At 33.3% G+C, this 27,293-nt stretch overlaps 2 protein-coding genes and 1 pseudogene across 31 annotated transcripts; 1 reads left to right on the forward strand and 2 right to left on the reverse strand.

Annotated features, from left to right (window-relative positions):
* Window positions 1–2,764: 2,764 nt before the first annotated feature.
* LOC146945341 (uncharacterized) lies at window positions 2,765–3,649 on the reverse strand. The gene has a single exon (XM_085748052.1). It carries the CDS (start codon window positions 3,647–3,649, stop codon window positions 2,765–2,767), a length of 885 nt encoding a protein of 294 aa, XP_085604178.1.
* Window positions 3,650–5,456: 1,807 nt separating this feature from the next.
* On the reverse strand, window positions 5,457–6,854 carry LOC146945342 (uncharacterized; annotated as a pseudogene).
* A 2,637-nt stretch (window positions 6,855–9,491) lies between these two features.
* Window positions 9,492–24,184, forward strand: LOC146945343 (uncharacterized). Of its 30 annotated transcripts, XM_085747857.1 has the most exons (16): window positions 9,492–9,635; window positions 10,864–10,937; window positions 12,002–12,222; window positions 12,678–12,954; window positions 13,478–13,525; window positions 13,881–13,928; window positions 14,460–14,534; window positions 16,817–16,888; window positions 18,352–18,417; window positions 18,710–18,775; window positions 19,386–19,460; window positions 20,677–20,742; window positions 21,035–21,100; window positions 21,710–21,784; window positions 23,001–23,066; window positions 23,750–24,184. In XM_085747857.1, the coding sequence occupies exons 3-16, from the start codon at window positions 12,214–12,216 to the stop codon at window positions 23,980–23,982; spliced, it is 1,242 nt and encodes a 413-aa protein (XP_085603983.1). In that variant the 5' UTR covers window positions 9,492–9,635; window positions 10,864–10,937; window positions 12,002–12,213; the 3' UTR covers window positions 23,983–24,184. The 30 variants fall into 30 exon arrangements, with proteins under 30 accessions (XP_085603983.1, XP_085603997.1, XP_085604000.1 ...); XM_085747871.1 differs by lacking the exon at window positions 12,002–12,222 and having other exon boundaries at window positions 12,678–13,043; XM_085747874.1 differs by lacking the exon at window positions 12,002–12,222 and having other exon boundaries at window positions 12,678–13,043; window positions 13,884–13,928.
* Window positions 24,185–27,293: the final 3,109 nt, after the last annotated feature.

Consider the following 27,293-nt stretch of genomic DNA (forward strand, 5'->3'; position numbering starts at 1 on the left):
TCGCTTGCAGACAACATAATGGGTTAAACCTCCAAAAGGGGTAATCAAAATCGAACAAAACAAAGTGCGCTTTCAACCACCAGTACGTTTGGAGTTTAATCTTTTCTGTGAGAGTCTCAAGCTGATCTGACTTTCTTTGGAAAATCTTGTTATTACGATCTTTCCAAACAGCAAAAATCACTGAAATCCAAATAATAGTAAAAGCTGACCTTGAATTTTTGGAAAAGCCTCCAAGGCCACTAAACTGATAGGGATAAGTAGAAATGTTGCCATTAAAAGCCGAATAAAAACCTAACCATTTTGAAACTAAGGACCAAATGCGACCGTACACATCACACTGAAAGAACAAGTGATCTCCGTCTTCTAATTATCCACACATGGCCTCACATGGAAGCTTTGTAGCATCAATGGCTTTGCGCCTAAACAGGTTATCCTTAGTAGGGAGTCTGTTCAAGAATAGTCGCCAAACAAAAAGATTTACCTTCAGAGGAATTGCTTTAAGCCACAAGAAACTATCATAATCTTCATTGAGATTCGTATCAGTCGTTGTCAAAAAAGAATATGCTGATTTAACTGTGTAACACTGAGATGTATGGAGCTTCCACACCCGCTTGTCTAACGTGCCAACCTGCAAAATACAAGAAGATACCCGCTCGGTACACTCCGAGACCAGCCCCTCCTCCCACGCAAGTAACCTCCTACGCCACTTCCACACTTCACCTCCAACCCTCCACCCTAACTCAAACATCTCCGACAGCGTAACTAGCTTATTGTCCGCAAGGTAGTAAAGCCTACCAAAAGTTCTAGCAAGAGGACAATCATCCAGCCACGGATCCACCCAAAACAAAGTATCCCGACCATCCCCCACCCTCCGAATAATGTTATCTGACAACCAGCCACTATCCACAAGACCAACTCCCCTCCTGATTTGGTTCAGGTTGCGCCACCAAACCGAACCTACACCCTCCCCAAACCGCACCCTTCCTCCCTCCTCACCATACTTTGCTCGAATGACAACATTCCACAAACTCTCTCGATCCTCCAACAACCTCCACACCCACTTGCCTAATAAAGAAATATTAAATTCCTTCAACCTCTTTACCCCCAGTCCTCCATTCTCCTTATTTAAACAAATGTTATCCCATTTAATCCAAGAAATTTTCCTCACATCCTCACCTTCCCCCCAAAAAAAATTAGAAAAAATGGAATCAAGGGAAGAAATAATACCTGAGGGAGCTTTGAAGAAAGAAAGGAAATAAACCGGAACGGAGGACAGAACGGACTTAAGCAGAACCAACCGACCACCTAAAGAAAGATTTTTACACTTCCAACCAGACAACCAATTTCGGATCCTGTCAATCAGCGGATACCAAAACTGAATTTTCCGAGGATCACCACCAATAGGCAGCCCCAAGTAAAGGAAAGGTAGGCGACCATGCTTACAACTCATAACTGATGCTACCTCATGAAGCCAAGACTCATTCACATTGACACCAAAAAGCATATTTTTATTAAAATTGACTTTTAGGCCCAAGATGGAATCAAATAGAATTCACACTGCCTTCAGAGCTTGGACATTAGACCAACTTTTAACCCCAACCAACAAGGTGTCATCGGCAAACTGAAGATGTGAAACTGGCACAACATATTGTGACCCAATGCTATAAGGAGTAAAAATATGATTATCCACCATTGCCTTCATCATAACATTAAGTCCCTCCGACGCCAACAAAAACAGGAAAGGGGAGAGAGGGTCTCCCTGACGCAGACCTCTTTGAAGACAAAACTCATCTGTCGGACACCCATTAACCACCACTGAAGCTGTTGCAGTTGTTACACATTCCATAATCCAGGAACGCCATAACACCGGAAAATTCATTTTAAACATCACTTCATCAAGGTAACCCCAGTCCACCGAGTCAAAAGCCTTCTCAAAATCAACTTTAAAAAGGAGAAGCTCTTTATTTGAATTTTTAGCATCATCAACAATTTCATTTGTTATCAAAATACCATCCAAAATTTGCCTACCCTTAATAAACGCCGACTGAGTGGTCGAGACTACATTACCAATAACATTTCTCAACCTGTTAGCCAGCACCTTAGAAAGAATTTTATAAACACTACTCACCAAAGATATTGGACGGAAATCAGCCACCCTTTGCGGACTATCCACCTTTGGAATCAAAGCTATAAAAGTGGAATTGAGGCCTTTAGTAAGCTTACCATGACGGTAGAACTCCGCAAAAAAATTCAGCAAGTCAATGTTCAATACTTCCCAAAAATCCTTGAAAAAACCCAAATTAATACCATCAGGTCCAGGACATTTGTAGCTATCACAGTCCCAAATTGCTGCCTTAATTTCTTATAGCAGAAAAGATTTAATGAGATTTGCCCCTTCCGCCTCAGATAACGATGTGAACATCAAACCACCAATGTCTGGACGAAAATTAGAGATCCTTTTAAAATGATTTCTGAAATGTTGAAAAACAGTGTGACGCACCTCAGATACCTCTTCAATTGAGACCCCATCAACTGTTAAAGAAACTAGTGCATTGGAACGCCTACGAGAAGACATGATACCGTGGAAAAATTTTGTGTTAGCATCACCTTCTTTCAGCCAGGTTACTCGGGACTTCTGCCACATCATACTTGCTTGTAATTTTGAGAGAGCCAAGATGTCTGCAGGTAAACAATGCAACTCGTCCTCCTCTTCACTCATCAACTCGCGACTCTCCCCAACCACATCTAAGATTGCCAACCGATCTTAAGCATCTCGAATTTTGCTATCAATGTTAGAAGTGTGCTTCAAGTGCCAACACCTCAATTCCGCCTTCATCCGCTTCAATTTTTCCTTAAGAACAAAGCCACTCCAACCAAAAACATGAAAAGAACGCCATTTGTCTTTTACAAAGTCAGTATACCCTGGAATCTCTGACCAACATTTTAGCATTCTTAAAGGTTTTGGTCCCCAATTTTGATCATCGATTGATAGAATGATCGGACAATGGTCTGACAGCCCCCTTTGAAGAGCCGGTTGGATACAATTAGGGAACATAGAAAACCAAACTTCTGATAAAAAAAAACGGTCTAGACAGCTCATTGACAAACCATCTCCACGATACCAAGTATAATTACGACCACAGAGAGGCAGATCAACAAGAGAATTACCATCGATAAAGTGATTGAAAGGAGCAAAATCTTCATTATTGTTGTTCAATGATCGACTTTTCCGCTCAACAATAGACCGAACAGCGTTGAAGTCACCAAGAACGCACCAAGCAACCGAGTTGTGACTCTGAAGCATACCTCCAATCGCATTCCATAAATCCCGACGACCTCTATTATCACACGGAGCATAAACATTGGCCAAACAGAAGTCTACATTATTAATAAGAAACTTTCCTTTAACAAACAAAGAGTTAGGTAAGGTCATTGTCATCCAAATATCCACCACACGAGTATTCCACATTGTAAGAATACCCCCCGATGCTCCCACTGATGGTTTAAAAGAATAAGCCACATCATCAGACCCCCACAGAGACCTACATAAAACATCATCCACCACCTCCAATTTTGTTTCTTGGATACAAAAAACATCTGGATTTTTCTCTACAATCAACCTTCTAATCTCCCGCCTTTTCTCCGCCATCCCCAAACCATGAATATTAAAAGAAAAGATCTTCATTACAAACTCCCACCCCTACCTCCGCACACCCGGCACCCTCACACTCTATTTTTTTCCTCCTTTTCTCACAACCCCACTATCTACCACCCCTCTTTTACCTTTACCACCCCCTCGAGATAACACCTGAAAACTGTTACTACACGTAACGCCAATAGTCTTACCAACATCTACAATATCAGCCTCCACCCTCTTTGCATCACCATGAGCAGACAACCAATTTTTCCATTCATTAGAATTAACAGAAGGCCCCAACCCTATAGACAAAGATACCCCTTTTTGTTTACATGAGTATGATTTGGAAGTAGTCAACGTCGCCTTGTTTTTCTTTGAACTTTTCAAAGAACGAATCAAAGTGTTTCTATCTGTTGCTGATAATCTTGCAATTCTTTTTAAATCAATTAATGACGGAGCCATCTTTCTTCTCTTTTTAGAGTGTTGACTATTGTTTGAGATGTTGCACTGATTTGATATCACCGCCCCCTTGTTGCATTCGACTAGAGGTTCAATAATAGGCCGACTAGAATTGTTTATCACCTCAAGTTGAAACGTTTCCGGCTGATAAGTCGCAGGATGTTGATAGGGCCAAACCGCAAGTGCACGGCCTATCGAAGTAATAGTAGTAAGTAGAGTTATCGTTCCGCTAGGGAGTTGTTCAACTTAATTAACTTTTAATGAATGATTAGAGGAGAGAAAGTTAATAAAAGAGAGTTTGATTGCTGAAGGTAAAAACAATAATAATAAAGGGTCTTAGGATCATTGGTTCATCATAATGACTAATCCTTCACTAGACAAAACCTAAACATCTAATTTCATGATTTACACACTAATTTCTAAAGACTGGTTTCCCTTAGCCCCTCACCTTTCCGATGAAAGTCCGGTGAGCGTTTACTTCTAGCAACCAAGCCTATTTCGCTGACATGATTACTAGAAGATGCATAGAGGATTGAAACTACTCTTTGTCTCAATAATTGCAAAGACTATTTCACTGTTTTGCAATTATTGTCTAGATTCACTTGTTCCAACATCAAGACTCCGCTCTCGCTTTATGAATTGATGTTTGGGATGATGGATCAACGATTATCAAACCCTCCGCTTTCGCTTCCACAGTTTGATAATTGTTAATCCACGTTAAGACGGTGAATCTAGATTAGAAATCAGGGTTACATAGAAATTAGGGTTTAGACATGTTTTGTTTAGGATTGAGTCATTAGACTCCCCAACAATCCCAAGACGAAGAAGTCTACTCACTCATGTTCATCGTAGACATGGGGGAAGAAGAGAGAAAATAACAGTAAAGTAAATTGCAAGAAAGTAAAAGGGAAAATAAAGACTTTTATTAAAATAACAATTGAAATAAACAAAGTAAAGATGATTGTTTATGGTGGAGAGCTACTCTATTTATAGCTTTACATCTGACTTAGAAACTAAGCAACTAAAAGGATAAAACGGTAAAGCTGCAACAGGGTAACTTGGGCTTGAAGAAAAGCAGCAAAACAGGTCCTGGAGACGGGCACGGCCGTGCCACATGTTGGCACGGGCCGTGCCAAGCTTCTGACTTTGGGGGAACATATTTTTGTCCCGTATCTTTGTATTCTTGCGCTGTATTTGCTCCAGTCCTCTTTCTTTTGCTCCAAGGCACCTTCCACCATATATTTATTCCTAAAATAAAATAAAACACAATTTGAAGTAAAATATTCTAAACTAAAATAAAATGCAATAAAATAAAATCAAATCTAAAATAAAACTAAACTAAATAAGGCAATAAATAAGACTATCTATGACTCATCAGATGTTGATTTACTGTATCACTATGACCCTCCTTACCTTCATTTGTTTTCAGGACCCAATCATCTCTCAATTGTTGAACAAGAGCATCCACAATCGGATCTTCTTCTTGAAGTCCTTCAGGGACCGAACACTGTGAATTATTATCATCCTCACATTCAACCAAACAAGCATATTTGGCAAAACCAAACTCTAGATCCTCAATAATGCGAATTGTAAACCTCCTCCCATCAATCCACACCTCTTTAATAACATTAATTTCTTTCAGAGAAGGAGTAGAAATTAAAAAACGAGCATAGTCCAATCTAACCTTGTTAATAGTGCAATCATCAATTTTGAGCAGTCGGCCTTGTGTTGCAGCCAACTCCAAAAAGAAGATATCATTCCAGACATGAAGAAGTACCCCATAACATCTAACCCATGCTCCCCTTTCATAGTTCACACTAGAATCCAACGTCCAAGGCCTACAGTCATCCAAAAAATTACCAATAAAATCAGCTGCCGCATTAAAAAGTTCCATAACATCACCTTCAACAATTGGATGCACAACCACATTATCTCCACCCATAGAAATAAGCTTGAAATCCACAAACCCTGCATCAACGAATGATTGTTGAACAACAGACAAACAATAGCCATTTTTAATTCTGGCTAAAATACTCTTGGATGCCCAATTAATGTCATCTTTAAACGGCATGAATTTACACATGATATTGTTGTCAACATCAATACCACTAGTAATCTCCTTCCCCGCCTCCTCCTCTTCCTTTAAACCACCCATATCCTCTCCTCCTCCTACCTTCGGTCCCCCCTTCTCCTTTCTCCCTGAGCATTCAATCTCCCCCACCTTAACCACCAACTCACTCTCCATCTCCTTTTCACTTCTAATGGCTGCCTCCTTCACCGCTTCTAACTCTAATTTTCGTTTACTCCCCCTCACATCTTATCCTCCTATCAATTCCCTCGGTTTTTTTTCTACCTTTATTCCAACATTTTTTTCTCCCTCACCACTCCAGCTATTCCCCCTCCCGACAACTTCCTCTTTCCTCCCATCCTCCTTCACAAATCTATCAAATTTAGCAACATTTGCAAATAGACGCAAATCACCAAAGAAAACATTATTAAGAGCCTTGTTTAATTTTGCAACATCGCGAACTTTCAAGAATTTAGCAAAACCAAACCGTTGACAATGAAAATTACGATATTGAGAAACATAAACATCTGCCAGAATTCCGCACACCTCAAAACCTTTCCTCAAGTCAACATACAGTAAACGATTGGGAAAATTATTGATGTAATACACAGCGGATACCTGAGTCAACACGGTTGAAGAATTGACATAAACACCTTCAACAGGTTCGGTTTTAGCATGTTTGGAGGCCATTTTTGCGCTGCTGGTATGTATTGCTTTCCCTGCACAGTACTGACCATCCCTTTGCTTCATTGCAACCTCCCGCGAACAAGAAAACGGACGATCACGACGGTGTGTCAGTGATCGTCCTCGTCCATAGTCATGGAAGGAACCATCTCTAGCTGAAACTGGACTTCTTCTCTCCCTATTGGGTAAATTAAAACAAAATGTTAAGTTGAAAATTATTACGACATGTTAATTAATTTGTTTAAATAATTAAATTAATTATAATAAATTAATTAATATTAAAAATAAATAACTTAATAAAAATTGATTTTATAGAAAAGTTTTTAAAATCAAGGGTACTTTTGTACTTTTGTTAACAATCAACACTTATCTCTTCTCTATTTCTCTTCTCTTTCTTTTATTCCAAACACTACATCAAATCTACTCTATTTCTCTTCTCTTTCTCTCTTCTCATACTCTTTCTCACCTCTCTCTCTTCTCAGTTTCTTCTCTCAACCAAACACACGGGAATTTATTTTTGACTCAACAATTGTTTCTTATAAATGAGCACAACATAGTAAAGTATTGGTTGGTGGGTCCTTTTCAAAAGATATTGAAGAATGTGCTTATAAGGTAACGAGTGTGGGCATCAGAACATGTACTGCAGGGAAGCCTCCAATACTACAAATGCTCTGCTCATATCAAAAGTCGCTCTCACTCCACATTTCCGAGGTAACCCTCCGAATCAGTGAAAGATTACTTTCTTTCTTTTTCTTTTTAGTGTAGAAAAAAGAGAAAAGCAATGCCAAACATGGAAAAGTACCTTTTTTTCTTCTAGGAGAACCATGGAAGATACATGCTCGATTATAATCATTTGATCATACTATTTGGACAAACATGTGTTAAAATACATCAAATTTAATTATTTTAAATATATACTCCCTCCGTTTCTTTTTATAAGCAAATTTTACTTTTATAAAAAGAAACGGAGGGAGTACATATACTAGTATATATTTTTTCATTCCACGATGAATGACTTATTTAAAAGAAAAAAATCCTCAAATGAATGGTTTTTTTGCTTTTTAAAGAAATATAAATTGTTTGTTTTTCGATTCTATCCTCTAATTGTTTGCTTTTTTGCCACTAGTAATTTTTAGGGTAAACAGTGCTTTTAACCCCTGTAATATAAGCCACTTTTGGGTTTAGCCCCTGTAATTTTTTTTTTTTAGATTCCACCCTCATAAAATTTTTTTGTTTTGGTTTTGGCCCCTGACCCCCTTGAGTCAGCAGAATCTTTGACATGGCATGCTGCGTCACCTTTTTTGATGACGTGTCACGCTGACTGTATAATTAAATTTATTTTATATTTTTTTTGGGTACACGTGGCATTTTTTATTTTTTTAAAAAAAAATTTAAAAAAATTAAAAAAAATTAAAAAATTGAAAAAAAATCTGAAAATTAATAAAAAAATTCCGGAAAAATGAAAAATTAATAAAAAAATTGAAAAAGATATTAAAAAATTCTGGAAAATTGAAAAATTAATAAAAATGAAAAAAATTTAAAAAATACGGAAAAAAGTTTAAAAATTCTGGAAAAATTAATAAAAATAAAAAATGATTAAAAAAATAAAATAATATAATAAAATGAAAAATTCTGAAAAAATAAAATTTCGAAATTTTCTAAAAAAAATTAAAATTCTGGAAAAATGAAATTTTAATGAAAAATCTTAATTAAAATTTTAATGAAAAATAAAAAATTGTGAAAAAATTCTGGAAAATATTTTAAAAAATTTCGAAATTTTCTTGAAGATTAATCATTTTTAAAAAAATGAAATTTTTGAAATCTTCATTAGTATTTCTTGAAATTTCAAAATTTTCATTAGTATATATGTCGAGCTTAGGTTTTTTCAGTGTATTTATTTCTAAAATTTTTTTTGGGAATTTTTGTGTATTTATAAACCGAGAATAAGGGAAAAAATATGTGTATTTATAAACCGAGCTTATGTTTTTTGTGTATTTTTCGAAATTTTGAAATTTTCATTAGTATTTTTGTCGGGAATTTTTGTGTATTCCGGGCTTAGGTTGAATGACAAGTACTTTCCGATTTTTGTTTTCATTTTTATTAGTTTTTCCAATTTTTTAAAAAAATTTCAGATTTCAGAATTTTTTTCATTTTTTAAGAATTTTTTTCGTTTTTTATTTTTTTTGAAAAAAATTTAAAAAAAAATATTTTCTTAAAAAAAAATATTAGTATTTTTATTTTTAAAATTTTCCAGATTTTTGTTTTCATTTTTATTAGTTTTTTCCAATTTTTTTTTAAAAAAATTCATATTTCAGAATTTTTTTCATTTTTTATGAATTTTTTTCGTTAAAAAAAATATTTTAAAATTTTTTTATTAAAAAAAATCAGAAATGCCACGTGGACATTCATTTACACACGTGGCATTGAAAAATAAAAAAAATGTCACGTCAGTGCCACCTCATAGATTCTGCTGAGTCACAGGGGTCAGGGGCCAAAACCAAAACAAAATTTTTTTATGAGGGTGGAATCTAAATTTTTTTTTTTATAGGGGCTAAACCCAAAAGTGCCCAATATTACAGGGGCTAAAAGCATTGTTTACCCTAATTTTTATATAAAAAAGACCATCATCTTCGTACCTCCTTCAATTGCACCTCTTTTAACAGAGAAAGCACACGGATAGTATCTGGAACCGTTGGATCTCTAACTAACACGCTATATATATACGCCTTCACGAGTTTCCTCTAACGAGTTTCCTCAAGAGAAGAAGAACAAAGCAAAAATTTCCAGGTTCGTTTTTTTCTCTCTTTTCTTCTTCAATTTTTTTAGGAAATTAGGGTTTATTGCATATTTCGTTTTTGAGCTTTGTTTTTCGTATCAATTTGAATTGTTCTTAGCTTGCGATTCGATTTTTGTTCTTCAATTTATGAAATTAGGGTTTAAGAATTTTGTTTCATTGTTCGTTTTTGATTCAATTTCAGCTATTGTTCAATTATATCTGTTATTGACAATTCACGTTGAACGTAGCAATAATCAAATTATTTCTGCTATTGTTAGAATTTTCTTGTCTAGTTTATGCTGTTATTCAATTATTTCTAGCCTAGGTTTCGATAATTTGCTTGTAATTGCATACATTCATAATTGATTAAGGAGAATAATAAGATGATTTGTTTCGTTGATCTTGTGTTGTTTTGGTTTCTTATATTCATCCATGTTATAGGAAAGAGAAGTATCAATTAAATTATTGCTAGGTTAATTTGCCTATTGTGATTATTGCTATGTTCAACGTGAATTGTCAATTCTAGTTGATTATATAATTTCATTCTTTTTCAATTCTAGTTGATTATAATTTCAGAAATCGACTGTGTTTTCATGTGGTACTCGAATCTGTTCTGTACTGTTCCAAATATTCAAATTTAGTTTAAGTCTGTTTCGGGGTATAGGGTTTAAAACCTTTAATTGGGGCTTCTTTTTTTTAAAGGCTGTGAGTGATTTCGAGAAATTGAGTCTGTTTTCATGAAATTAAACCCTCAATCACACTAAATATTTTCAACCATGCTGGAGCGGTGCGAAAATCATTGGAGAGGGCTGTGCAGCCGGCACTCAGAGTTAGATCGTAAAACCGTGGCTGCTGCGATCTCTCTCTCTCTCGGCCTTTTGACTCATATGTCTGTTCTTGACCTGGTCCGTGTTCTTGACTTTGGTCCGCGGTGAAAATTTTGTCGACACATTGATGTTGAATGTAGATCTCTTCAGTGTTTGTTAGAACTACTCTAACCTTTTTGGGGAAGCTTTTTTTTAATGATTTTGAGAAATTGATTGTGTTCGGACGAAAATTAAACACTCAAATCTTTATGGTTTGGGGGATTACGGCTGAAAATCTTTGAATTGGTGCTTTTTGAAGACTGTGTGAGATTTTGAGAAATTTAGTGTGTTTTCTTGAAATTAAAACCTCAATCCAACTGAATATTATCATCATCATCATCATTAAACTAATATTATTTTCTTGCCTTTGAAGAATAAACAGCTAGTACGGCAAAGACTGATATCAAATGGCTCAACAGTTTAATGCTATGATGAAAGAAAAAGAAAGTAAGTTTTCATCTCCATGTTGCAGTGATATATGTTCTTTGGAGTTGAATTAATCTGCACTTCATCCATTTTGTCATGATTTATATATTGACTGTTGAACATGTGAAGATACAATTCTTTTTGCTTTCCTATTTTATGAAAATGCAATCTCATGATTGTTTGTTGATATGCATATAAGCATGGTTATTAAGTGCTAGCTCTAGATCGTAAGATCGTATGATTTTACACGTTCTTCTCCTTCAACCATGCCATAGCGGTGCAAAAATCGTTTGAGAGGGCGGCAGGGCCGGTAAGACTGTCGGTGCAGCGATCTATCTCGCACTGGTTTCACGCCTTTTGACCCATATGTCTGTTTTTGACCTGGTTTGCCGTGAAAATTTCGTTGACCCATATGGATGTTGAATGTCATAACAAGCGTGCCTTTCATGCAGTGAAAAATAAAAGTTCATTTATTGGTTAAAAAAATATTAAAAGCTGATTTATGATTTCATTGACCTTTGTGGATGTTGAAAAGTTGCGCAATGAGGGTAACTTGTAATTGCTTGCTATTCTTCATTTAGTTTTAATTTTTGATGCTTTTTTTTAAAGGAATTTTATTTTTTAATGCTAATTTGCTAAGTCTACTCTCTTTTTAAAATTATTTGATTGTTTTTAGCCTTAGTAAATCTTATATTTAATATATTACTTCATTTATATTTTAATAGTTATTTTTCTGCCAGTTAATACTAATTTATATTTATTATTTAACATAATACTATTTAATAATGGAAACCCCTAGTATGGACCTTAATAATAGAGGTCCACCCATGATCCTCTCAAAATAACCTTCAATAGCAGGTTGCAACCAAAAATACTGTTTCATGGTCCCACATAGCAAAAAATATATTTTTAAAGTGCAGCAGCGGATATTACTTCTCTACCCTTCCATATTAAAGCAAAATTTCTCTACAAAATCATTTCACTCCTTTTTTTCTCTCTCTTCATCCCCAGACCAGATTTGTTCTTCTATCACTCCTTCACTTTCATTAATCAATTGATTAGATCAGCCATTTAACGATACACAGATGCAGTCACGCAGAGGAGTATATGGACCTTAAGTTAACGAGGAGGATATGAAATCATCCACTTTTACTCATAGTGAAATGAAGTCATACAAGAATTTAACGAGTTTCTATGCGGCTATCTGACTCACTCTAGATTCGTTTTCTTCAACTCACATCACAATGGTTTTCTGCGATCACTGCGTAAAAAACATTCTCGCCGAGCTACACGAAGAATGTTACTTGTAAGTATCAACAAACAATTTTGCTTTTTAGTTTAATTTCTAATTCAATTTCTGCATTCTGTTACTGTTATTATGCTTGTGGAATTTTGAACTGTGTTTTGAAACTGAAAAATTCTTATGCGTATTGATTTTTTTTTTCCTTTTTTTTTGGTTGTCACGGTTTGTACATCTTGTGGGAAGGTGTTGGAAGATCATAATTTCACTTAGGAGCCGACTTTTACTAATAGAATACAACTAATTGAACATCGATAAGCCTTACTCCCATTGAGTAGGGTCTGTTCTGGCATATATTTGAACATATATGATAAATATGTTATGACTCTTTACTATTTAGTCAAGTTCTTATCCAAACAGGGGTAAATAACATTGACACTCATGGAATGTGATTGTGAAAAGTGCATAAATCATTGGAAGTATCTTCATTTCTCATGTATGGTTGTTTGTTTTTAATGTAGGTTGTAAGTGATCCAAGCTTAACAAAATATGGTGTTTACTGGAGCTGGAATAAAGCTTTTGCTTCATTTGAGGACCAGCTATCTCAAGAGGCAAGTGGTGTAGAGAAGGCTCGCAAGGTGTGGGAGGTTAATGGGAAGAAGAAAAAAATAATGGAGAATTGGGGATTTAATCAATTAATAAAGGTGAAAGAGAGAAGGATGGCGATGAAGAAAGAGATAGAGACAGAGGGGAGCTCTAAACTTATGGATTTTTTGTGTTTACTGGAAGGGCACAAGAGTAATATCAGTTGATGCAGTTTAAAAATGATTTTTTTTTGTATCTGGGACCAAAAAAACAGTATTTTTTGTTGAAACCTGTTATTAAAGGTAATTTTGAGAGGACCATGGGTGAACCCCTAAAATTAAGGACCATATTAGGGGCTTCCTTTAATAATATAATACTATATACTTAGTAATATTAATTTATTCTACTTAATTATAATATAATTTTGTTTTTTGATACCAAAACAATCCTAGGTGAGATCTCAATTTTGACAACCATGCACATAAGTTGGTTATGTTTATCTTGCTGTTGTTACTAGACCAGGCAAATTGACTCCATTTCATTTTCGATTATTATTATTATTATTATTATTATTATTATTATTATTATTATTTATTTTTTTTTTTTCTTTTCATTTTTATTCTTTTGTTATGTTTTTTGGCTGGCTTTAGTTCATTGTCTTTTTCCTTTTTTTAACTTTCAACCATATTAAAATAATCATAACCTGTGGTTTCTTTTTGATCAAAACAATGAACAGAAGTTGATGAGGAGCCAAGTGTAAAGGCCGTAGAGGTTGGGAAGGATCGTAAGTTTTACTCTCAATGTTGTATTTATATGTTCTCTACAGTTGAATTAATTTGCATTATGATACGACTCTTTTTTGCTTTCTAGTTTTATGGAAATGCAAGCTCATGATTGATTGTTGATATGCACATAAGTTGGTTACGTTTATATTGCTATTGGTTCCAGGACTTGGAAAAATGACCCTATTTAATTCTCTGTTATTTATTTTTTGCTTTTGTCTGTCTTCTGTTGTGTTTTTTTGGCTGTTCAGTTTATGCATTAGGCTTTAGTGCGAATTCTTTTTCTTTTTTTTAATTTTCAACCATATTAAAATAACCATAACATGTTGTTTCTTATTTGATCAAAACATTGAACAGCAGTTACTGGGAAGCCAATCTTCAAGGGTGTAGTGGTTGGGAAGGATCGTAAGTTTTCCTCTCATGAATCATGATTGATTGTGTAGAATGCACATATTTTGGTTACGTTTATCTTGCTATTGGTTCCTGGACTCGGAAAAATGATCCTATATAATTCCCTGATATTTATTTTTTGCTTTTGTCTCTGTCTTCTGTTAAGTTTTTTCGGCTGTTCAATTTTATACATTTTTTGTTTTTCTTTGGCCCGTTTATCATATCTCTCCCAACACCTTCTTTGCATATTTTATTGTTTTGTTGATATTTAATCTATTCAGTGTCTCTCAGAATTACTCTAACCTTTTTGGGGAAGCTTTTTTTAATGATTTTGAGAAATTGACTGTGTTCAGATGAAAATTAAACACTCAAATCTTTAGGGTTTGGGGGATTACGGCTGAAAATCTTTGAATTGGTGCTTTTTGAAGACCGTGAGATTTTGAGAAATTTAGTGTGTTTTCTTGAAATTAAAACCTCAATCACACTGAATATCATCATCATCATCATTAAACTAATATTATTCTCTTGCCTTTGATGAATAAACAGCTTATTCGGTGCAATATATTGAATTGCAAAATCTTGTCGTTCAACGGATGTTAGCTATCATTAAAGAAAAAAATAGTAAGTTTTCATCTCCATGTTATAATGATATGTTCTTTGGAGTTGAATTAATCTGCATTTCATCCATTTGTCCTGATTTAGATGTTGACTGTAGAACAGATACAATTCTTTTTGCTTTCCTGTTTTATGAAAATGCAATATCATGATTGATTTTTTTTGGTAAATTATCATGATTGATTGTTGATATGCATATAAGCATGGTTATTAAGCGCAAGCTCTAGACCGCAAGATCGTATGATTTTACGCGTTCTTCTCCTTCAACCATGCCGAAGCGGTTCGAAAATCGTTGGAGAGGGCGGCCCGACCGCCACTCAGAGTTAAATCGTGAGACCGTTTGCAGCGATCTCCCTTCCACCGGTTTCACGCCTTTTGACCCATAAGATTGTTTTTGACTTAGTTCGCAGTGAAAATTTCTTTGACCCATATGGATGTTGAAATTCAAAACAAGCAAATGTGACTTTCATGCAGTGAATAATAAAAGTTCATATATTGGTTAAAAAGATATTAAAAGCTGACTTATGATTTCGTTGAACCATATGGATGTTGAATGTGTAAACAAGAGTGCCTTTAATGCATTGAATAATAAAAGCTCATTTATTGGTTAAAAAAATATTAAAAGCTGATTTATGATTTCGTTGACCCTTATGGATGTTGAAAAGTTGCGCGGTCAGTGTAGCTGGTGATTGCCTGCTATTCTTAAATTTTTTTTATAAAGGAATTTTTATTTTTTAATGCTAATTTGCTAAGTGTACTTTCTTTTTTTAATTATTTGGTTGTTTTAGACTGAGTAAATCTTAAATTATATATTTTAATAGTTATTTTTCTGACAAATTATTTTAATAGCCAACACTATTGGTTATTTATTGAACATAATACTATAATACTATATACTTAGTACCATTAAATATTTTTGTTAATTATAATATAATTTTTATTTTGGCGGGATCTTACAATCCGTGTTACCATCCTACGATTGACGATTTTTTGATACCCAAACGATCCTAGGTGAGATCTTGGTTTTGACAACCATGCATATAAGTTGGTTATGTTTATATTGCTATTGTTACTAGGCAAATTGATTCCATTTCATTTTCTAGTATTTTTTTTTTGAGGAATGCTATGGACAACCTCTCTAACACTCTCTCATATGCACTCCCTCTATAATTGGTCCACATCATCATATTTTAAAGACTCATTACCTAAGAACCGGCTATACTGGTTTACATGGAGAGAGAAAATCCCCTTTTTTTTCCTTTCACTTTAAAACAAAAAAATTGGCACATGCCCTTCGTTCCCACTCACCACCTGAGAATCAAACACAATCTCATGGGAAATTCTATTTTTTTTGTACTTCTGAGAAACTTCTTCACCAATTTAAAATTAAATCTTTGCATATTCACAAAGAAAAGAAAAAACGGGTTATTTTATTTTCCCCAAAGAATTAGTTCTTTTTTAAACGTTGTCTCTCTCTAGATCTCTCTCCATAGTTATCTCATTTGCAGCAACCACATACCCATACAAACAAAATATAGTTGAATCTAACTTCTTCAATTCAATTCAATTCAGTCTCCATATTTGAAATTTCAACACTCTAACGATTTTTGTTGAAGAATACAGCCTTGCTGCAAAGCAGCCATTTTTGCCACACTAAAAAATGCATAATTTATTTTCCAGAAGACGAGACAACAATTTTTGAGAAGACGAGGCAATGATTTTAAAGTCATTATTTTTTATTTTAAAATATATTAAACAAAATTGAAACAAACCGGTTGCCTGTTGCAAACTTTTCAATAATAGACACGTGGGCCAATCACTGCGCAAGTATTCAAAAGAGTGTGTTCAAGCGACTGCTCCTAGCATCGCTCTTTTTTTTTTTATTCCTTCATTTTTGTCTTTCTTCTGTTACGATTTTTTGGCTGATCAATTTATGCATTCTTTGTTTTCTGTTCCCGGTTAATCATTTCTCACCGACACTTTCTTTGCATTTTTTATTTATTTGTTGATATTTAATCTATTCAGCGTTTGTCAGAATTACTCTAACCTTTTTGGGGACGCTTTTTTTTGATGATTTTGAGAAATTGACTGTGTTCAGACGAAATTAAACACTCAAATCTTTATGGTTTCGGGGGATTACGGCTGAAAACCTTTGAATTGGTGCTTTTTGAAGACTGAGATTTTGTGAAATTTATTGTGTTTCTTGAAATCAAACCCTCAATCACACTGAATATCGTCATCATCATCATTAAACTAATATTATTCTCTTGCCTTTGATGAATAAACAGATAGTACGGCGAGAATGGCTGATACGCCAGATCAAGTGGTTCAATGGTTTAATGATATCATTAAAGAAGAAAGTAAGTTTTCATCTCCATGATATAATGATATTTTCTTTGGAGGTGAAATAATCTGCAATTCATCCATTTGTCCTGATTTAGATATTGAAAAAGCTGACTTTAGATATTGGTTAAAAAATAGTAAAAGCTGACTTATGATTTCGTTGAACCAGATGGATGTTGAATGTGTAAACAAGAGTGCCTTTCATGCGTGAATAATAAAAGCTCGTTTATTGGCTAAAAAAATATTAAAAGCTCATTTATGATTTCGTTGACCCTTATGGATGTTGAAAAGATGCGCAGTCAGTGTAGCCTGTAATTGCCTGCTATTCTTAATTTAATTTAATTTTTTATTGGTTTGTTTTAAAGGAATTTTTATTTTTTAATGCTAATTTGCCAAGTGTACTCTCTTCTTTAAATTATTTGATTGTTTTAGCCTGAGTAAATCTTATATTATATATTTTAATTGTTATTTTTCTGACAAATTAGCTAATACTAATATATTTAATAATATAGGGTTAATTATGTTTCTAGTCCCTATAAAATAGCGACCTTGTAAGTTTAGTCCCTACATAATTTTAATAGCATTTTTAGTCCCTATAAAAAAAATTTACTTATAATTTTAGTCCCTGCTAAAACAAAGTTTGATTAATTATCCTTAAACTCTTAAATTTTTGAACGATTTTTTTGAGACAAGATTAGAACACTATGAAAGGTTCGTTTACTAAAATTTAGAATTTTCTGACATGAAATGAATTAAATATGAATTTTTTAAAACGACAAAAGTTAAAGATAAAAAGTAATAAAATCTGGATGTAGAAATCAAATTTTGCAATAATTTTTTGCGGACGAACTTTTAGTAATGTTCTAAACATGTCTGCAAAAAATTGTTCAAAAATTTAAGAGTTTAAGCATAAATTAAACAAATTTGAATTGAGTAGGGACTAATACTCAGTGCAGAAAAACAAAATTAGGGACTAAAAATGCTATTAAAATTAAGTAGGGACTAAACTTACAAGGTCGCTATTTTATAGGGACTAGAAACATAATTAACCCAATAATATAATACTGTATATTTAATACGTTTAATTTTTTTTTTATTAATTTATAATATATGTTTGTTTTTGGCGGGATCTTACAATCCGTGTTACCATCCTACGATTGACGATCTTTTGATACCCAAACGATCCTAGGTTTGATCTCGGTTTTTACAACCATGCACATAAGTTGGTTATGTTTATATTGCTATTGTTACTAGACCAGGCAAATTTTATTGCTATTGTTACTAGACCAGGCAAATTTACCCAATTTCATTTTCTATTATTTTTTATTTTTTTTCATTTTTGTCTTTCTTTTGTTATGGTTTTTTGGCTGTTCAGTTTATGCATTAGGCTTTAGTGCATTGTCTTTTTCTTTTTTTAACTTTCAACCATATTAAAATAACCATAACCTGAGGTTTCTTGTTTGATCAAAACAATGAACAGAAGTTGCTGAGGAGGCACAACTAAAGGGCGGAGTGTTTATCAACCCGTACATGACTGGGAAGGACCGTAAGTTTTACTCTCAATGTTGTATCAATATGTTCTTTACAGTTGAATTAATTTGCACTTCATCCATTTGTTATGTTTATATTGCTATTGTTATTAGACCAGGCAAATTTACCCAATTTCATTTTCTATTATTTTTTATTTTTTTTCATTTTTGTCTTTCTTTTGTTATGTTTTTTTGGCTGTTCAGTTTATGCATTAGGCTTTAGCGCATTGTCTTTTTCTTTTTTTAACTTTCAACCATATTAAAATAACCATAACCTGTGGTTTCTTGTTTGATCAAAACAATGAACAGAAGTTGCTGAGGAGGCACAACTAAAGGGCGGAGTGTTTATCAACCCGTACATGACTGGGAAGGACCGTAAGTTTTACTCTCAATGTTGTATCAATATGTTCTTTACAGTTGAATTAATTTGCACTTCATCCATTTGTTATGATTTAGATTTTGACTTAAGAACCATGTGAAGGTACAATTCGTTTTTGCTTTCGGGTTTTATGGAAATGTTATTCTTGCTATTTGTTCCAGGACTTGGAAAAATGACCCTATTTAATTCTCTGTTATTTATTTTTTGCTTTTGTCTGTCTTCTGTTATGTTTTTTTGGCTGATCAATTTGTGCATTCTTTGTTTTCTGTGCCCCGTTAATCATCTCTCTCCTACACCTTTGCATTTCTTATTTTTTTGTTGATATTTAATCTATTCAGTGTTTGTCAGAATTACTCTAACCTTTTTGGGGAAGCATTTTTTAATGATTTTGAGAAATTGACTCTGTGCACACGAAATTAAACACTCAAATCTTTATGTTTTGGGGGGATTACGGCTGAAAATCTTTGAATTGGTGCTATTTGAAGACTGAGATTTTGTGAAATTTATTGTGTTTCTTGAAATCAAACCCTCAATCACACTGAATATCATCACCACCATCATCATTAATAAACTAATATTATTCTCTTGCCTTTAATTAATAAACAGGTAGTACGGCGAGAATGGTTGATTGGACGGATCAATTGGATCAACATTATAATGCTTTCCTTAAAGAAAAAGAAAGTAAGTTTTCATCTCCATGTTGTAATGTTTTTTGGAGTTGAATTAATCTGCGCTTGATCCATTTGTCCTGATTTAGATATTGACTGTAGAACCATGTGAAGAAGATACAATTCTTTTTGCTTTCCTGTTTTATGAAAATGCAATATCATGATTGAATGTTGATATGCATATAAGCATGGTTATTAAGCGCAAGTTCTAGACCGTAAGATCGTATGATTTTACGCGTTCTTCTCCTTTGACCATGCCGGAGCGGTTCGAAAATCGTTGGAGGGCGGCGCGGCCGGCACTCAGAATTAGATCGTGAGACCGTGTGCAGCGATCTCCCTTGCACCGGTTTCACGCCTTTTGACCCAATTTTGACTTGGTTCGCAGTGAAAATTTCCTTGACCCATATGGATGTTGAATGTCAAAACAAGCAAGTGTGCCTTTCATGCAGTGAATAATAAAAGTTCAAATATTGGTTAAAAAAATATTAAAAGCTGACTTATGATTTCGTTGAACCATATGGATGTTGAATGTCATTTATTGTTTAAAAAAATATTAAAAGCTGATTTATGATTTCGTTGACCCTTATGGATTTTGAAAAGTTGCGCAGTCAGTGTAGCTGGTAATTGCCTGCTATTCTTAATTTAATTTAATTTTTTATTGGTCTGTTTTAAAGGAATTTTTATTTTTTTAATGCTAATTTGCCAAGTGTACTCTCTTTTTTTAAATTATTTGATTGTTTTAGCCTGAGTAAATCTTATATTATATATTTTAATTGTTATTTTTTTGACAAATTAGCTAATCCTATTGGTTATTTATTGAACATAATATATTTAATAATATAATACTGTATACTTAGTACGTTTAATTTTTTTTTATTAATTTATAATGTATGTTTGTTTTTGGCGGGATCCTACAATCTGTGTTACCATCCTACGATTGACGATCTTTTGATACCCAAACGATCCTAGGTTTGATCTCGGTTTTTACAACCATGCACATAAGTTGGTTATGTTTATATTGCTATTGTTACTAGACCAGGCAAATTTACCCAATTTCATTTTCTATTATTATTTTTTTTTCTTCATTTTTGTCTTTCTTTTGTTATGGTTTTTTGGCTGTTCAGTTTATGCATTAGGCTTTAGTGCATTGTCTTTTTCTTTTTTTAACTTTCAACCATATTAAAATAACCATAACCTGTGGTTTCTTGTTTGATCAAAACAATGAACAGAAGTTGCTGAGGAGGCACAACTAAAGGGCGGAGTGTTTATCAACCCGTACATGACTGGGAAGGACCGTAAGTTTTACTCTCAATGTTGTATCAATATGTTCTTTACAGTTGAATTAATTTGCACTTCATCCATTTGTTATGTTTATATTGCTATTGTTACTAGACCGGGCAAATTTACTCAATTTCATTTTCTATTATTTTTTATTTTTTTTCATTTTTGTCTTTCTTTTGTTATGTATTTTTGGCTGTTCAGTTTATGCATTAGGCTTTAGTGCATTGTCTTTTTCTTTTTTTAACTTTCAACCATATTAAAATAACCATAACCTGTGGTTTCTTGTTTGATCAAAACAATGAACAGAAGTTGCTGAGGAGGCACAACTAAAGGGCGGAGTGTTTATCAACCCGTACATGACTGGGAAGGACCGTAAGTTTTACTCTCAATGTTGTATCAATATGTTCTTTACAGTTGAATTAATTTGCACTTCATCCATTTGTTATGATTTAGATTTTGACTTAAGAACCATGTGAAGGTACAATTCGTTTTTGCTTTCGGGTTTTATGGAAATGTTATTCTTCCTATTTGTTCAAGGACTTGGAAAAATGACCCTATTTAATTCTCTGTTATTTATTTTTTGCTTTTGTCTGTCTTCTGTTATGTTTTTTTGGCTGATCAATTTGTGCATTCTTTGTTTTCTGTGCCCCGTTAATCATATCTCTCCTACACCTTTGAATTTTTATTTTTTTGTTGATATTTAATCTATTCAGTGTTTGTCAGAATTACTCTAACCTTTTTGGGGAAGCATTTTTTAATGATTTTGAGAAATTGACTGTGTTCACACGAAATTAAACACTCAAATCTTCATGTTTTGGGGGGATTACGGCTGAAAATCTTTGAATTGGTGCTATTTGAAGACTGAGATTTTGTGAAATTTATTGTGTTTCTTGAAATCAAACCCTCAATCACACTGAATATCATCATCACCATCATCATTAATAAACTAATATTATTCTCTTGCCTTTAATGAATAAACAGGTAGTACGGCGAGAATGGTTGATTGGACGGATCAATTGGATCAACATTATAATGCTTTCCTTAAAGAAAAAGAAAGTAAGTTTTCATCTCCATGTTGTAATATGTTTTTTGGAGTTGAATTAATCTGCGCTTGATCCATTTGTCCTGATTTAGATATTGACTGTAGAACCATGTGAAGAAGATACAATTCTTTTTGCTTTCCTGTTTTATGAAAATGCAATATCATGATTGAATGTTGATATGCATATAAGAATGGTTATTAAGCGCAAGTTCTAGACCGTAAGATCGTATGATTTTACGCGTTCTTCTCCTTTGACCATGCCGGAGCGGTTCGAAAATCGTTGGAGAGGGCGGCGCGGCCGGCACTCAGAATTAGATCGTGAGACCGTGTGCAGCGATCTCCCTCACCGGTTTCACGCCTTTTGACCCAATTTTGACTTGGTTCGCAGTGAAAATTTCCTTGACCCATATGGATGTTGAATGTCAAAACAAGCAAGTGTGCCTTTCATGCAGTGAATAATAAAAGTTCAAATATTGGTTAAAAAAATATTAAAAGCTGACTTATGATTTCGTTGAACCATATGGATGTTGAATGTCATTTATTGTTTAAAAAAATATTAAAAGCTGATTTATGATTTCGTTGACCCTTATGGATGTTGAAAAGTTGCGCAGTCAGTGTAGCTGGTACTTGCCTGCTATTCTTAATTTAATTTAATTTTTTATTGGTTTGTTTTAAAGGAATTTTTATTTTTTTAATGCTAATTTGCCAAGTGTGCTCTTTTTTTAAATTATTTGATTGTTTTAGCCTGAGTAAATCTTATATTATATATTTTAATTGTTATTTTTCTGACAAATTAGCTAATCCTATTGGTTATTTATTGAACATAATATATTTAATAATATAATACTGTATACTTAGTACGTTTAATTTTTTTTTATTAATTTATAATGTATGTTTGTTTTTGGCGGGATCTTACAATCCGTGTTACCATCCTACGATTGACGATCTTTTGATACCCAAACGATCCTAGGTTTGATCTCGGTTTTTACAACCATGCACATAAGTTGGTTATGTTTATAATGCTATTGTTACTAGACCAGGCAAATTTACCCAATTTCATTTTCTATTATTTTTATTTTTTTTTCATTTTTGTCTTTCTTTTGTTATGGTTTTTTGGCTGTTCAGTTTATGCATTAGGCTTTAGTGCATTGTCTTTTTCTTTTTTAAACTTTCAACCATATGAAAATAACCATAACCTGTGGTTTCTTGTTTGATCAAAACAATGAACAGAAGTTGCTGAGGAGGCACAACTAAAGGGCGGAGTGTTTATCAACCCGTACATGACTGGGAAGGACCGTAAGTTTTACTCTCAATGTTGTATCAATATGTTCTTTACAGTTGAATTAATTTGCACTTCATCCATTTGTTATGATTTAGATTTTGACTTAAGAACCATGTGAAGGTACAATTCGTTTTTGCTTTCGGGTTTTATGGAAATGTTATTCTTGCTATTTGTTCAAGGACTTGGAAAAATGACCCTATTTAATTCTCTGTTATTTATTTTTTGCTTTTGTCTGTCTTCTGTTATGTTTTTTTGGCTGATCAATTTGTGCATTCTTTGTTTTCTGTGCCCCGTTAATCATCTCTCTCCTACACCTTCGCATTTCTTATTTTTTTGTTGATATTTAATCTATTCAGTGTTTGTCAGAATTACTCTAACCTTTTTGGGGAAGCATTTTTTAATGATTTTGAGAAATTGACTGTGTTCACACGAAATTAAACACTCAAATCTTTATGTTTTGGGGGGATTACGGCTGAAAATCTTTGAATTGGTGCTATTTGAAGACTGAGATTTTGTGAAATTTATTGTGTTCCACGCCTTTTGACCCATAATGGAGGGTCTTTTCCATATTTTGGTGATGCTATACGGTGGAAAGTTTAATTTGTTTTAACTTGAGAGCATTCCACCAGTGCTTATTGCATATATGTAGTTCCTAATGCACTACATAAATTACAATTCTTTTTGCTGATTTACACAGAAATGGAAAAAGAAGTTGTTTCCGCGAGGAAATCCAAGAAGAAGCAAGAGGCTGCTGCTGCAGATGAAGATGACATGGCTGTAGATAAGGCTGCAGAAATTACAATTGGTGATGCGGAGGATCACAAGTCAGAAAAGAAAGAGAAGAGAAAGTTGGACCAGGAGGTTGGAGTTCATGACAAGGTTGTAGATGATAGTGCCAACGCTGATTCAAGCAAGAAGAAAAAGAAATAAAAAAAGAAGGATGCTGAATAAACTAGAATGGTTGCTGTTTCACCTGTTATATTTGTCTTGCTGCAGTTTTTGATTATGTTACATTATCTATTTAGATGATGTATTTTAGTTTTGCTTTGAACTTCTATCAGTTGCTGCACATGTAATATTGACTTTTGTTGATTGCTTTTGGTTTATCTATTTAGATGATGTATTTTGTCCAGCCATGTTTCCCGGCATGATTATATAATCTTAATAGCTTATGCCCAGTTCTTGATCTGATTATTATTGGAAGGTTGAAACGGAAGCATACAGATCGATCAACTTTGATGTTTATCGAAGAACAATGCAATGCGAATCATATTTGCTTTAGCTTTTGTTTGTTAATTGAGGAATTAGACATTCAAATTATACTGTTCAAACTAAGCATCCCTAGTCCTATATCATGATTGGCATACTTCACAGCAGTGCTATTGTAAATGATTCATATTTTGGGACATTTATTTGTGTGGATAGTATATTGGCTGTTTATCAATTGAGAACCTTAAATTATACATTCTCGAATTGAGTGATAAAGTTAATTCCACAATTAACAAACTCTCGGCAGTTAACTGTCTAGGTTTTTTCGGCAATTAACTGCCGAAGGGCAATTTACTTGAGGGTTTTTTTGAACGAAATGGTTTCCAGTTTCCACGGCACTTGATATTATTAAAGCACGCAAGGGTGTCTGTCACACATCTTCATCCATTCAAAAATACTAATTGAAAACTAAAAGTAAATTAACGTAGCAATAAAATAAAAGCGTGAGAATTTTGTAGTGACGTTGGATCACCACAAAATCTCTTAAACTAATCTAATTTTTTGCATTTTTCGATAGATAAAGCGGTAAAAGAAATAAAGAAAAAACTAAAATAAAAAGACACTTTCATTTATGGTTTTACATTGTACCTAAGTACATTCTAATCTTGCAATAAGAATAAAAAATGAAAAAATAAATGTGCATAAATAAATAAAATGCGAAGACGATGAATTTAAACTAAGGAAGAAAATAAAATGCGAGGGAACATAAAATAGAAGTGCAAAAAGAAATTAAAATGCATGGACGAAAAATAAAATGAGATGCAGGGGGTATAAGCAGTAATAAGACGGGTGCATAGAATAAAAAGAAAAAGATTGGGCCAAGGGTGCAGGTCTGGGCCGCGTTGGGCTTAACCCAAAACAAAACAAACCGGACCGGTCCGGTTCAATGAAACCGGTCCGGTTTTTTAGCTTATATATGGGAATAAGGTCCGGTTTTTTTTTTTTCATTTTTTCATCCATCTTTCTCTCTCTTGCTTCTCTTTCTCTTACTAAAAGCTCTCTCCTCTCTCTTGTTTTCTTCTTCTTCACCGATGAGTGGGGGGCGGCCGGAAGAAACTCCGGTGCGGTGGCCGGCGTCGCGGCGGCGCCTCCGCACTGGAGTAAAAATAAATTGCTCCTTTTTTTTTTTTTTTAGTTTTCGATTCTGCTTTCCTTCCTCTTTCTTTTTATGAAAATATTTTTAAAAAAAGATCAATGGATCTACCTAGATTTACAAAAACAAAAACGCAAACTACTTTTTGATTCGGTTACGTGGGTTTGGTTTGAGGTCGGTGTTGTGATGTTTTGTGTTTAAAAGAAGATTTGAGGTGAATATAACATTAATTCACGATATTTGGAGATATATTTTAGTAGAATTTTTTTATTTAAAGAAGATGATGAAAATTCAAAGGAAGAAGATGAAGATGATGAACATCTTCATCATATTTATGGATTTTTTTTTTCATTTTTAATAAAAATATATTTTTAAAAATAAAATTATGTATTTTTTAATAAAAAATGAGAAAAAAAGATGTATATGTGCTTTTAAGAGAGATAAAGGACCTAAACGGGAAAAAATAAAGATAAATGACCAAATTGTTACAAAAAAAATAAGATAAAGGACCCCTAATGTAATCTTGCCTTAATTATATTTAGGTGTTCAATCTTAATTAATTTACACTACAAGACTGGCTTAGAACAATTAAAATTTCACATCAAATTTCTTTCATCTGAATGTCCTTAAATTTATCGGTTACATTCATAAAATTTCTTCTTCCCATTTTGATTGTTCAATTTTGTCGTTCTAAACTGCCGCATTTTTCAATTTTCGTGAGAATAGTCGTCGTTCGTTTGATTCCAAATATCGTGAGAATTACCGTTATTTTCAGAACCACGTCAAGTATGGTTGTGAGGTAGTTAATTATAACAATTGAGTAAGTCATCCGTTATACTTTAAGAATTGCTAGCAGGTGTTGGCGATGTGATGTTTTGGGAGTTTGCTAGCATTTTTTTCGGTTGCTGCTGAAATGGTTATGTCATGAGGCTTTTGTTCTTTTGTTTGGACTTAAAGGCTATGGCTGATAGTGAGGCAGGTCTATGCGTGTTAGCAGATTTTATTAGGTTGGCTGCTTAAATAAAAAAAAAGTCACGATACCTGACGCGGTTCTAGAAACAACGACAATTCTCACTATAATTTGAAACTGCAGCAGTTTGAAATGACAAAATTGAACAATCAAAATGGGAAGAAAACGAAAAGGAAATAAGAATTGATCAATAGGGAAGAATAAAGAAGAAATTTGAATGAAGGAGAGGTTTTTGTTCTCACGTTCGGGGTTGTGGAATGGAAGAAATTTTATGAATGTAAGTGATGAATTTAAGGACATCCAAATGAAAGAAATTTGATGTAAAAATATTATTTGTTATAAGTCTAGCAAAATAAAATAAAATAATCTAACACACTTAAAACAAAAAAGTACTACGGGTCTATTTTAACATAATCAAAATTTGAATACATAATTTTCTCTATTTTTTATTCACAATTACATTAACATATAGTTTTAAACCCTATTATAAAATATGAAACAACCAAAAAATAAAATCACAATAATTACTAAATACAGTAAAATATGGTTATTTAAAAATTAGTTTTATACTATAAATTATAAACTTAATAGCAAAATATTTAAGTTTAATTACCATTGATATTTAAATTATCAAAAAATTAATTTATTTTTCTTAAATAGTGGTTCAAAATTAGTATATATCATAAAAATATTTATTTATGTTAAAATAGATTAAAGTGTAGTACATATTTAATTATTAAGGGAAAGGGTTGTAATTCAAGCATCTTATAGGGAGAGGAGTGTAGATTTTATTTTTAAAGGGAGGGAAGTGTATATTTTAACATAAGAGGGGAGGGGAGTGTAATTTACTCTAAATAAAAATTAAAAGTATTAAAAGTTACCTTATGATTAAGATTAACTTTTTTATTT

Source organism: Medicago sativa, chromosome 2 (assembly GCF_051527215.1).
Source record: "Medicago sativa cultivar Bolivia chromosome 2, Bolivia_mono, whole genome shotgun sequence".
NCBI lineage: Eukaryota > Viridiplantae > Streptophyta > Magnoliopsida > Fabales > Fabaceae > Medicago > Medicago sativa.

What these genes read in the sequence shown, in the direction of transcription:
- LOC146945341 (XM_085748052.1), bottom strand. Translation starts at nt 3,649, where the DNA reads ATGGCGGAGAAAAGGCGGGAGATTAGAAGGTTGATTGTAGAGAAAAAT.
- LOC146945343 (XM_085747857.1), top strand. An exon ending in TTTCCTTAAAGAAAAAGAAA is followed by an intron (nt 19,461 to 20,676) that starts GTAAGTTTTCAT and finishes AACAATGAACAG; the next exon opens with AAGTTGCTGAGGAGGCACAA. An exon ending in GTACATGACTGGGAAGGACC is followed by an intron (nt 23,067 to 23,749) that starts GTAAGTTTTACT and finishes TGATTTACACAG; the next exon opens with AAATGGAAAAAGAAGTTGTT.